This window comes from Dermacentor variabilis, chromosome 1 (genome assembly GCF_050947875.1).
Source record: "Dermacentor variabilis isolate Ectoservices chromosome 1, ASM5094787v1, whole genome shotgun sequence".
NCBI lineage: Eukaryota > Metazoa > Arthropoda > Arachnida > Ixodida > Ixodidae > Dermacentor > Dermacentor variabilis.
The window spans coordinates 225933727-225947615 of NC_134568.1; the positions used below are offsets into that span (position 1 = coordinate 225933727).

Here is a 13889-nt window from a genome sequence, read left to right on the forward strand (position 1 = left end):
CATGTCTGGAGGTCGTGTGATCTCCTGAGGTCGCCACAGCGACAGGCGAGCATCAATTGCGAGCCCAGAAGGCTAGTGGATTCGTGCGTGCTGTCTTCTCATAAGCTCAGTGTTAGAGGTCACTTGACTTGCTGAGTCTTGGAGATGCAGAACCGGTGATGCCAAAGTCTAGGAATTTATCCATAGATCCAGGCATCTTGAAATCAAATGGGGCATTTGGAGTCTTTATGGCTATATCTGGGTTTCTTTAAAAAGATGCACAGGGCAGCTTTGACCTACTTCCTAACGATGGACTTGTACACCTGGGGCCTTATTTTGTAATAATTCAGTTCACTTCCCACTATTCTTGCCCTTTGTTGTTGGCTGGGATGCCATCGTTATAGTTTGAATCAGCCACTTGGCGTGACAGATATCAGACTGTTACAAAATAAGGCTGCTGCAATCGGGTAGATGTTAATACCAGCTACATTAGGAAGTGAAAACAGCTAGTGACTGGTTTCCATTTTGCTTCTGTATCTCGCTGAACACTCGTTCATGGTAATCTACAAAATATATTTTGTTCTGTTGGAAGGGAACTGCTCTTCAGAAGTTCAGCAGCATGCCAAACAAAGAATGGTATCAGTGAATACGCATCACAACTTATGGCCTCTCAAAAAGCTTAAAGGATTTTCGTGTTGAATGGTGCCAGCAAAAGTGCTGAAATCAATGCAAAGTAATGGGCTGTTGAGAAATTCTCCGCAGTAGTCGATTCACTGTTCAGGAAGAAAACTCACAAATCTTGTACATGCATTTCATAACTGAGGATGCTGCATCATAACTGGAGAAACCTGAATACGTCAATCCTTAAGAGCCTTGATTTAAAATGGAAATTACAATATGCCCCCTCTTGGGAAAATTGAAGATAACAATAATTAGTGGCCACCATTTGAAGTATATGAGCAATGAAATGTAGTCAGAAAGTTGGATGAGTTCGAATTAATTTGTAATGGCTTTTGCAGCATTATGAGAAAATATAAGGTCTATATAAGGTATATAAATATTAGTGCATGCCGTGTTTTGGAGCTCTTGTCCTTGCTTTCTGCGTTAGTAAAGCCATTAGGATGCAAGTAATAAATTGCATTGTCCCCCCTATCTCATGAAAAATAATATCTAAAGCTAGGGATTTTCTAGCAAACTAGGAATTCTTGAGCGGTTATTTGAAGGATATCTTGGCACATGGGGTTGGCTTCACTGTGCAGCACAGCTGAAATAGCAAAGGAAGTGTCAGCATGGAATGTTTGTTTTGGGACAAGCATGTGCACTCCCCACTGCAGGTACACATCGTGGCAGTGTTGTGACGACAAGTTCTTGTTTAAGTCCTCGGCAAGTACTGGTGTACTAGTCTTAATACTCTGTCCTTAGTAACACTTTGCTTTTTAGGAGAAAGTTACTTTCTTGCACACCATTTTCAGACACTGGTGTTGGTACGGTGAAGTTTTCACAAAAGCTATTCAATAATGTCCGTACGAAAACCGTCCTTCCAGTAGTGCCAGTGAATTCAGCTGTATTGGCGGCGAGGAGTTACGGAGTCGCCATCTATTGGAAGCGCCTGGCTGGCGTAGTATGAGGGATCGCGCGGCGCGCTCCTCATAAGTTTTGCTGTCAGCGCTCACTGAAAACACCACACGCGAGCTCTCCCGGACATTTCTGTAAGTACTTTCGAAACGAGAGAAGTTTTTTACTGTCTAAATAATAATCTTGGGCAAACTGAAAGCGCACAATCTTTTACAGACGCTATCTCTTTACCGAATACGTACAGTGAACGCCACTGCGCGCGGTCGCCGTGATGGAGTCTCCCGAACCGGCTTCTTGCGTGAAAGGTAGGTAAATGCTGAGAGCAAACTATGTGAAATATGTTCTTATAGTGTTTGTATAACTAAATGGAGCGTAATAGAACGAAGCCTCAATGCACGATCGTGCAGATGCACAGCGACCGACTGCGCGTCTGCATGCTTGCCCGCGCACTGTTTCGCTTTCTCTGCGCGCGCGTTTTCGCACCGTGCCATGAGCTTTAGGCCGCAGAATATGAGCATTTGACAGTATACAAGCAACCATTGTTGCGTGGGCGCTATCACAGCTATTCAAAAATAATTTCATTGTAGAGACTTCGACGCCTACGGGGACTGTGATGTGCCGTCGCGACGATTCAATCTTTTTTTTTTCTTCTAAATTCTTTGACCTTTCAATATTATTTATCGAGTTGCGTTGCACTGTATGTTTATCGGTGTTCTCAGCGTGCAATTTTCCGCTGCTCCTTTTTTGTAATCCAGTGCATTAATTCATAACACAAACATGACCATATGCCATGCTTTTTTTAAATGCGCTTCTTACCGCTGCCTTTCCACTCCACTGAACTTGCCAGTATCTATAGTATCGACAAGTTCATAGACCAAACCGTCATGACATTAGTCGGGCAGCGGACTCGAACGAGCGTCTCCGTGCGTGTTTTCAGAACATCGCAGACCGGGCGCCGCAGCAAAAATCGTCCTCACGTCTGTGCTTGCTGCATACCCGAGTTGTAGCCGATGACTGTTTGCTGGTTTTATGTTTTGGGAGCCAAGCTTCACGCAGCTTCTACTCCTGCGGTTACGTGTGAATAAGGCTGACACCGGCCTCCGTTACGTGCGTCCGGCCCTGAAGCACCGAGCAGTAGCCTACCATGTTGCGCGCGTTCAAAGGCAGCCACTACCTATTGTAGTGCTTTCAAGCGTTGTGAAGGAGACACTCGAAGCGGGAAGATTTCGCCACTAAATGAGGACCGCAGCGTACGAGGGAATTTAAACTCGTTTTCAGCTCGCTTCGGCGCTCCCGAAGCAGCCGACGCGGCCGCTATGTCCACGTGATCCCTCCTAGCACGTCACGCCGATGGTGGCGCCAGCTTTTCCAGTGGTGGAGCTCGAGGCCAATACTGTTATTGCCATGTATGAGCTCCATTAGGTAGGGCACTTTCTTTTTCAGGACAGACATTACATGTGAACTGTCCTTATCTTGGTAGCCCAGTGGCTATGGTCACTGGGCTACCAAGATAAGGGCAGTAGAATGACTGCAAAGGGTAATTTATGCACATGTCACTAGTTATCAAAAATGATCAAATAAGAGAATGTTAAAGAATAAAAGCTTCTTTGTCTATATATTAAGACAAGGATTTGTCAGTTACATGTTAATGTTGTAGGGGAAAAAAATGCTCATAATGTAAAAACTTCCACTTGGGCCCATGTTCAGTTGATTAAATGTGACCTGGTTCGAACAAAATATAGGAAATGGGTGCATTGTCATTAATTTAACACCAACTGTTTCACATGATTTCTGTGCTAACCCAGTGTACGTCATACACTTGTGGTTCTTGTAATGGGTGATGAAATTTGATTGATGAATTGTTAATTTTACATTGCTGTACACTAAGGAACAAGAGACACTCGACTTTTCGTATGCACCTAAATGATGATATGGTGAAAACAAATTTTTTAATTACATCTGAATTTAAGCTACCATGCAAACTGTATAATACTTGTACTTTATCCATTTCAATTTGTCAGCTTGAATACTTCAAAGAATAAAACGAAGATAACATATGGGTGCTTTCATTGTTTATGTACACATATTTACAACAGGCATAACAAGCAGAACCACACAAATGCTTGGCTGTTCATGAAATGGGGCACTGATAAATTACACTGTGCTAGCTATGAGCACAATTAACAATAAAATTAAGGCCAACAATGCTGAGCAGAAAGGGCATGCTGAATAAACATCACATGACTGGCCACTTGTCCTTAGGAACCACCAAATGAACACCAAACTATTCAAGTGCTATTTGAACAGCTAATCCAGAGAAAAGACGGGGAATGCGGGAGATGGAAATTCAAGACGATGAGCAAAACGTGAACAAGGTGAATGCAGGAGCCAACGTTTCGACAAGTGGACTAGTCTTCTTCAAGGCGACATATGCTTTCCTCGCCACAGTATATATAGGTGGGGTTCTTCTAAAAGGGAGAGGGTGTTAGGCGGGAGAATGCGGAAACAAGGGAAAATGTGTTAGCGTGTCGAATTGAGAATAAAGGAATGCTGTGTACAAGGTCAAAGCCAGGGCACACCCCCCCTCACCCCCCACCCCGGTCTGTCAATGCACGCGCGTTAGCCGGGGTGTCAAGGGCGTCTGACACCCCTGCTCAAAAAAAAAAAAAAAAAAAAAGCAAAGGAAAAAAAAAAGGGGGGGGATACGCCAAGAAATCAAACTAAGTGTTGTTGCCTATAGCCTGAAGTTTAGCATAGTGAATAGATTCTAAAGCTCCCTTTGAAACGTTTATGCCTATTGGTTGCAATGTCTTGAGCTTATGAATAATATATGATTCTCTGTATTTTCTTTCTCGTTCAGAATGGAAATTTGACTGTAAGATGTAGAGTTTAAGTTCATCAAAGTTCTGACCTGGTTGGTTGAAATGCTCGGCGACGGCTTTGGGAAGCTTTTTAGCTGTGTCCGCGCGATGTCCGTTTAATCTGACGTTCATTGATTGTCCTGTTTCACCAATATATTGTTTCTTACAGAAGGAACATTCAAGCATATAAATCACATCCGAACTTGTACAAGTGAAGCTAGATTTGACTTCATGTGTATAACTATTTGTGATGCTTTTAATTTTAATGTCACTTTGAAGGTGCCTGCAGGTTTTGCACCTAGGGCGACAACATGCTTTTATTATGGGGGAATGCTGTTGGCTGACTTTTGCGTGCACTAACATGTCTTTAATGTTCTTGTTTCAGCAATAGGTAACCCTGGGTACATCCGGGAATGCTTTTCGCAGACGCTTTTCCCAGCGGGATGTTCGGATGTGATTTATATGCTTGAATGTTCCTTCTGTAAGGAACAATATGTCGGTGAAACGGGACAATCAATGAATGTCAGATTAAACGGACATCGCGCGGACACAGCTAAAAAGCTTTCCAAAGCCGTCGCCGAGCATTTCAACCAACCAGGTCATAACTTTGATGAACTTAAACTCTACATCTTACAGTCAAATTTCCGTTCTGAACGAGAAAGAAAATACAGAGAATCATACCTTATCCATAAGTTCAAGACATTGCAACCAATAGGCATAAACGTTTCAAAGGGATCTTTAGAATCTATTCACTATGCTAAACTTCAAGCTATAGGCAACAACACTTAGTTCGATTTCTTGGCGTATCCCCCCCCCTTTTTTTTTCCTTTCCTTTCTTTTTTTTTTGTCAGCCAGCGAGTCAGACGCCCTTGACACGCCGGCTAACGCGCGCATGTTGACAGACCGCGGTGGGGGGGGGGGGGAGGGAGTGCCCTGGCTTTGACTTTGTACACAGCGTTCCTTTACTCTCAATTTGACACGCTAACGCATTTTCCCTCGTTTCCACATCCTCTTGCCTCAAACCCTCTCCCCTTTAGAAGAACCCCACCTATATATACTGTGGCGAGGAAAGCATACGTCTCCTTGAAGAAGACAAGTCCACTTGTCGAAATGTTGCCTCCTGCATTCACCTTGATCACGTTTTGCTCATCATTTTGAACAGCTAATGTCATTTGGTGTTCCTGAGGATACATGCTATTTGGTTTGAATATTCCAACACCCAAGTCTGCTCAAGCAGGACGAGTGGAGCCATGAGGTGGACTGCCAGACACCTGGAACTTGCAGCTTAGCAGTAGCAAGCAACCTTCCGTGGCACACCTCATTCCACCCTGGGACCAAGGTTGATGAAGCAGTTTTCGAATCTCAGTTCATTCAACACTGTCAGGGCTCCAAATCCTCTTCAGTTTCATTTTGTTCAATATCTGCAGCACTAAGTACTTCTGTACTGGCGAGAATGTGGATCTGTGGATCTCGTTCCATTTGTGCAAGCTGTTCAGCAGTAGCCTGCACAACCTGGATGTCCCCATGCTCGGTGCGGATGATCTGTGTGGGAGATTAGTAGCAAGCAATGCTGTTTGCAATGCAGGTACAGCTGAAATGTTCCCACGCTAACATGTCATATTTCACTGGTTTTGGCATTTCTGCCACAATTCATCAATCATATCCCGTTGAGATTAAAGAAAGGAAACCTACTAAACACATAAGAACAAATTAATGAGTGCTCCCATTTGTAAAACAACTTATGGGCAACAAATCATTAACTCGACAGACCCAAAATTATTTACACAGAGTTCATTGCAGTTGGTTTTCCTATTTTCCTGAAATTCGGCCTACTTTTCCAGATTTTTATTTCCACTCGTAAAAGAATTTATTTTGTGAATATATTTTTCTAGATGACCTTTCACTGTCTTTTTTCAGTTGGTAATATTTTACACTGAGCTTAGTCTTTATTTTTATCTTGCTCACTAATTTTGTTGACGTTGAAACACACTGTATGACTGCACATCATGCTCGTCAACGCTGTAGTTGAATCCGACACACAGAATAACAAAGCTTTAGAGAAACGGTCTATACAGCAAGGACACAGTGCCATATATCAATGTGCCCTTGCTAGAGTGCTGTACAGTGCAGGAATTAAGGCAATGAATGAATTTGATTGTCAAATACAAGTAGAATTACACTTTATTAATAACATTATGCAGGTAAAAAGAACCTACAAATAATACAAAAGAAAAAGAAATGGCAGGTATGACCCCATGTTACCATCACTAAACTTGCCAAGTTCACCTGCTGCAGCGACTGCAGTGCAAAGACTGCCAAGACCTGGGCCAAGGCTCCCCGGAACCTCTATTCAGCCTCTCTCCACTCTCCGTTTTCGGCGTTGCAGTGGCAGGCTGAAGTGTGACCTTGACCTTGCAGTTGTGTGGAAATCTGTGTTTTAGCTGCCTGGTAAATTGACTTTCACTAGCTTTTTTCTATTAAAACCGAGTTTCTGGAAAATAACATACCCCCCCTTTTTTTTTTGCCGGCTTAAAGAATGCTAAACTGTATTTACACAAAGCATAATGAACTTCCGTGGAACCTGTAAGTTATGCTTAAAAGCAACAGCTCTTGGCGAGTGTAGCTACAGGCGTGTTTTGGAACTTCGGCTTCACCGTGCAGTTCTCAAGAGACAACATTTTACTGCATACACTGGGGATGCGGGAGCAAGTTGGCATGGTCCTTCAGCCCTTTCTCCCTGTCTTCATCATGCAAATTGGAAATGAAGGTGCTAAATTCATGATGTCTATGCTGCTCAGCCCTGCGAATACAAGTGGCAGAAAATGATACCGATCCTCACCTGTGGCTGTAAGCTGGCGATATCACGCAGAGCATCTTCAGAGAGAAGTGCTAGCTGCTCAGCAGGGTCCTCCGCTGACTGTGAAGAATTTGAACCTGTGGTGGGGTATACTCCCCTGCAATACAAAAAGAAAGTGCAATTTGGCAGTGAAACACAACATTCTGGTTCAGCTCTTGTATTATGCTCAACAACAATGGGCCAGAAGCTACACACAAAAATGAGAACAATGGAAATACATACTTGCAAAGCAAATGAAGGAAAGTAGTTTTGGCTTTCCACTTATACCAACTATTAACTTATACTGACAACAGTAGTTAAAAAGGGCTGCATAGTATAATGAGCATTTCTGCCTCCAAACAAACCACATTAAAAATAGGTCAGAATGTACCAAATGTTACATAAATAAGGGAGCCCAAGCATTTGATGGCTCTTTCAGCTAAACTGCTCATTTATTCACACTCCAATTTCACACAAAGGAGGAAAGGGTCGTATTTTGTGCTCTATTATTTTGCTTACAACCATGCGTAGTCACAGTATTTGTCTGCTTCATTCAATCTAGATCAGAAATGTCAGTTGTTTGAAGCCTTACCAGATGGAAAATGCACTTTCACAACAGAAGGAATGATGACATCATCTCTCGCCAGCAGGGCGAATCCGCTATTCGCATTGTGTCATCTCTGCAGCAGGCACTTTGTACTCCTACGCAGATGTTGCTACCATTCCTCTCAGTGAAGAAATTACTTTTTTGGTCCAGCACAGCCGTAGACAGCTCGCACAAGTGATTTGTACCAAACATGAGACAAGTACTGTAGCTAAGCAAAATTATTAGTATTAGTAAACAAAATGCACTGTGAAATGCCACTTCAGTTAGAAATTTTATCAGGAACAAGTAAGCAGTACAGTCAAAATATCCATTTTAATTGGGCTCTCTCACCGACACAGCATTTGGTATTAGCAGCAGTGGCATCATGAGTAGACGTTCCATTAGGAACCTGCCACAGAGTGCCAGTGGCCATGGAATTACGCTGCTGAGCTCGAGGTTGTGGGTTTGACCTCGTCTGCAGTAGCCACATTTCGATAGGGGTGAGATGCAAAAATGCTTGTGCACTTAGATTTAGGTGCATCTTAAAGAAACCCAGGAGATCAAAGTTAATTTGGAATCCACAAATACAGCATGCTTCACATTCAGATAAGTGGTTTTGGCACATAAAACTCCAGTTTTTTTTTTTTTTAACTCTGTTAAGGCACGTTCACACCGAAGGCGGAGCGGACAAGCGGACAAGGGGATCTGGCCAAGCGGCCGCGGATTTTCCGCTTTGCGGAAAATCCGCGGCTTGGCCGGATCGCGCCCGGACCGATTTTTTCCGCGCGGATAAGTTGGCCACTTTGGCCGCAGCCAATCAGAACCCGACACTGGGGAAGCGCTAGTCAAGGAATGTAAACGAATGTCTTTCTCTGGGCTTTTCGCTTCTGTTATTCAAAAGCGTCAAAACGGCAAGTTGGGCTAGTTAGTTGGGATTCATAGTAAGGTTTGTTACAGCGCAACACAAGACAAGGACAAAAGAAGGTTAAAACGACGACACGGCGCCGTGTCGTCGCTTTATACCTTCTTTTGTCCTTGTCTTGTGTTGCGCTGTAACAAATCTTGAAAATCGACTAGACATGTGGCGAGTAAAATATCCAACGATCTCGTCTTCTTCGTCTGAACTCATCATTTTGCAGAAGTAGATAGCGGACGGAAGCGCACCGACCCATGAAGAAAAAAATATCGGAAGTGCGCACACAAACCCAAAGTTCCGCGAGATGGCGGCACGTCCCTGAAATTGCTAAAGAAATTGCGAGATGTCCCGCCTTCCCGGCGGTACGGATAGCCAGACAACGCGGCTGGTCTGAACAGGCGCTGGCGCTCGCCGCCTCGCCGCTTTGAAAATCCACTTGTCCGCTTAGACGCTCCGCTTTCGGTGTGAATGTGCCTTTAGGAGGACCGTACATTGAAGGGCTGGTAACTGTAGTTCTCTTGTCCAATTACCCACTAAGCTCTTCTCACATCCTTGACAAGTAATTTTACGCCACCCTTATACCGGAAAGGAACCAGTAAATCAACAGCACTGAAATGGAAAACGTGCATATCTTGATCTTTAAGTGAGTCTCATGCAAATACGGAAACTCTTAAGCTCCACATAAACCTATCAGACTAAAATGGTTCAAGAGATAAAAAGACAGGGCTGAATTTCACTGAAACTTTCTTCCACATATCTGCAGCACTCACTGAATGAAAGGCGACAGGGAGCATTTAGTAGAGCCCTGCATATGTGTAAAGTACTCGAGATGACCATGTCATGTTGCTAGGAATCTGGTCACCAGAGGTTACACAGACTCCGATTTAAGTGTACGCACCAAAATTACGTTGATGTGACACAAACTGCAGCCAGTGGAAACGAAAGCATGCACATAACTGACCCCTAAATTGACATTTCATTCCGTGAGCACTGTACAACTTGCACGAGACGTGCAGCCCCCTTTAATAAACAAGTGTATAGAGCCAAAGTTCTCAAATGCAGAAGTTAGTAGAGCCCCATTGCCAGTCTTCAAACTGTCTTTAAAAAATTATAACTACTCCATACTCTAATGTGGGTCACCTCCAGCAGAACAATGCTACTGGTGAGACTCTTTACAAAGATTAGGTAGGCTATACGCTACAAAATTTTTACATCCCTTGTTTTCAGACAAGTAGGCTTGTGAATGCAAGTGATGCAGTGCTGTAAGGAAAACCAGGTATACCATATTTACTGCAACGAGTGATAAGTTTTCCTGCTATGAAGAAGTTCATCACAGAAGCACTAGCATGCATTCTTCTCATTTATTCAAGGTTGAAGGCTTCATATCCAATACACTGACAATACCACTACATAAAGTGGCTTTAATAGAATGAAATGTCAATGTTAATTTAACCACCACCATTTTCTTCCATATCACAGACCCTGAGCATTGGAGACAACGCCCAGAATTAAGGCATGTTTAGAAATTTCTTCCTGGGGAATCATTAGAAGACCAGTGGGTGCCTATAATTGGTTATAATGATCTCCATTAATTCATAAATGCAATATTTTTACATACAAACTGTTTGTACTCATATTGCTAGGTCGATAATTTGCTATGGAAAAGGATTTAAAGGAATGCAAGAGACAACATCATACTTTGTTTATTAGTGTTTAAAAATTTGGAACTAGACTACCTATGCATTATTTAGCAGGTTTTGCACTCAATAGACGATATGCAAAAGCCCGTAAGCAGGCTTGTGTGTTCCTGCTAGTAGTGCGGTTCAAGCTGAGACGCATGTTTTGAAACCTTGAATGGATAGGGCCAGGAATAATGTCACTGACCTGCATGTTGACACTTCAATTAGGATTCTAGCCCAAGGTCTGCCAAATTGGTTGCATCAATGAAGGTGTGTGGAGAAGCGCACTTGCAGGCTATTACCTATAAGTGCATGTTTCTTGAAAAATGCAGCTTGGAAAGAAAAAATCCTGTTTGTACCTCCCATATTTCGGATAATGTAACAATACAAGGCAATTGTGAATGAAGTGCTGGTGCCATTTATTATATGTGCCACTACAGTCCACTTGATGCCATCAGCTTGGCTCAGCACCATAACATTGGCTTAGCTACATAATGTAACCCAGGATGAAGGTAGACGAGGAAACACCTGCAAGCAAAGCACTTGACTCGTGGCTCTTTCTTTGAGAAAAGCCTCTCCCGAGTAGACAGCAGGCCACTGTTGGTTATGGAGTGTTGTTTCTGCATGTCCAGGAAGACAGCAGGTCAAAAACTAGTTTGGTTTAGTGCGTACGAATGCAATTTCCATGCGCATCTTTCCACAGTAGGGCTCATTACACAGTTTCAAATTTACTTGCGGGCTCAGGATTGATGCGTCATTCAGTGTATGGATCATGCACCATGGGAGACTGTACTGAGAGGAGCCCAGGCAGAGCTTTGCATGAAGGCTTTGTTCAGCCTGCTATTTGACAGGACTGGTGTCAGAATCTACTTATTCCTTCTTCCTTATACAAAGACTCGCAGATACAAATATGACATAAGTATTTGTACCACAAAGATCGAAGGGTGTCTGATTGTGGTGAATTTCAGCACAATCAACATAAGTATGAGGGTATTAACAAACCACACACATGTTAACACTGTCTTATGGCTCACAGCAGTTCATGCCAGTGCCGGTGAAGTTGCTAGCCACCTCATCTCTTTCTCTATTTTAACACAAACAACAACTCTGGACCCCAGCAGAATTGTGCATTAGTGACCTATATAGCATGGTCTAAGATATACATTTAAAATTTAAATTCGTTTCAGTGTCCCTTTAAGCATTTCAAGGTAATGTTTTATGGCACTGAATTATGTGAAAAAATAAAAGTCGCAGTTTCACCTGAAAGGCAAAGCATTGATTGTGATAGCAAATTAGTAGACAGCTATACGAAGCAAGGATAGTAGTTTTATCAGTCATATAAACTTGGAAACATGCGCTTACTAACTAAATTAAGAAGCATAGTGTCAGCGCAGAAGCAAACATGAGCCCACCACACTCGATGGGCGCGGACACTCGCTGTCAGAATGCTGGTGTGAGCAAATGCGGCTGCAGCAGCGAGAGAAGTGGCCTTCGTGCTGTCTATTGCTTCAACGCAAGAGCAGCGAGAATACATGCGCACAAAGATACAAGCTGCCTTCAGATCCCTTTCAAGATACGGCGTGCGCGACCGTGCAAAGTATGCACTTGTTGGTAGAGTTTAAGCCAACCACCATCCCCCTCACTCTCGGCTGCCTCCCCGCTTTCCTCCCTATCGTGCACAAGATTGTCAGTTCCCCTTGTGCCTGGTCGTAAAATAAGCAGTTGCTGCCGGAGCATGTGCCAAAACCGCAATATGATTACGAAGCATGCCGCAGTGAAGGACTCCGGATTAATTTTGACTACCTGGAGTTCTTTAGCGTGCACCTAATGCATGGTACAAGGGTGTTCTTGCATTTCACCCTCATCAAAATGCGGGCATTGTGGCCAAAATTTGATCCAATGACCTTGGGCTTAGCAGCACCACACCAAAGCCACTACGCCACCATGGCGGGTGTGGGTAGATAATTGTATTTAGCAGCGCATGCAGTCACCAAACTATGCTATTTGCGAAAGCCAAAAGTGATCTCCACACAGATTTGTCAAGTAAATGAAGCATGCATAGTTTAGGGTAAAGTAGACAAACTATCTTACTCAGTCATTAATGTGAATGTATTGAACCATAAAGGTTTAGGAGTTCGTGGCATTTGTATACGGTGGCAGCAAAATATACATAAATGACCATGCTCTGAGCCATGTCAACAAAGTAAACTTGTGATAAGCAAGATTTCCATCAGGACATTTCCATAAATGTAGAGGTACTACCTGTCACGAAATGCCTTGACTGAAAGCGACATTCCTCTATTTTTGCGCCTGAAAGCTGTGCGGCATTTGGAGTCCATATTTTGTTTGATACGATGCCAGTCATGGTCACTGATGGAGAAGTGGTGTACTAGATGACCTGCAAGAGCCATTAGGCAATTCTTTCACTATAAGGGCATTTAAATCAAGAAAAAGAAGGTCTTCACCCAAAAGTAAAGACAGGGCTGGTATAATGTAGCGGTTCTATTCACTTAATTCTTTGCCACTCTTATCATCCATCATTCAGGGCAGTCTGATCTTTGTTATAATGCAGATTTTAAAAAAAATTAAATTATGGGGTTTTACGTGCCAAAACCACTTTCTGATTATGAGGCACGCCGTAGTGGAGAACTCCGGAAATTTCGACAACCTGGGGTTCTTTAACGTGCACCTAAATCTAAGTACACGGGTGTTTTCACATTTTATAATGCAGATTGAGCACAGCTCTGACCACAGACGAAGTGCAACAAAGAATGGCATTGGAATATTATCGTTACAATATCCCAGCCCAGAGTAACTCTTCACAATGCCATAAGACAAACTGGAAAAATTGAAAGTTAAACGACAACACATTGCCCTTTAACCGACCTACAGATACTGGCAAGCTAGGAATGCATTAGCAAATGCACCAAGAAGAGAACATGTATAATAAAGGTGTGCAAAGTACTTCATTTTATTACCCCCTTCCTTCCTTTTCCATGCAGTAAATCAGACCACTTATGGGTCATGTCAGTATTCTACAGCTTTGCATCAATAAAAGAAAGCTTCACCACAAAGCCAATTCCGATTTCCCTATTCAAATACATGCGCAACGCAGAAATGCTCCCAGTAAACAAATGCTGAACTTATTTGAATAAAACTTGTTGCATTTAAGAGAGAAAGCTGAATTTAGAGCTTCAATTTTTAAAAACAAAAATTGCTGAACATCGGTCAAGTTAAAAAAAATTGAAGCACGAAGTTTACAAATCTGCAACTCTGCATTAAAGACAGATATCCAAGTTTTGTAAACTGCATCTGTTGGAGTACCTGAAGCAGACAAATGTGATATGTAAACGAATTCACAGCTTATGTGCAATGGTTTCTATATTTACGAGTTTTGTAAAAGTCCTATTCACAAATTAGTGGTATATTTCAGAGCAATGTATAACACATCAATTTT

The 13889-nt window shown here is 42.8% G+C and overlaps 1 protein-coding gene across 8 annotated transcripts in view; it reads right to left on the minus strand.

Moving 5' to 3' along the window:
* Positions 1–5418: 5418 nt before the first annotated feature.
* Positions 5419–13889, minus strand: part of LOC142557825 (protein BANP-like) — a 56553-nt gene continuing 48082 nt past the window's right edge. For 4 of the 8 annotated variants that reach the window (XM_075670019.1, XM_075670011.1, XM_075670048.1 and 1 more), the window contains 3 exons: positions 12695–12830; positions 7255–7369; positions 5420–5957 (listed from right to left, as the gene is read on the minus strand). In XM_075670019.1, the coding sequence (XP_075526134.1) occupies positions 5796–5957; positions 7255–7369; positions 12695–12830 (413 nt within the window). In that variant the 3' untranslated portion in view covers positions 5420–5795. Of the gene's footprint in view, positions 5958–7254; positions 7370–12694; positions 12831–13889 lie in introns of all 8 variants that reach the window. The other 4 variants (XM_075670004.1, XM_075669993.1, XM_075670043.1 and 1 more) reach the window with 2 other exon arrangements.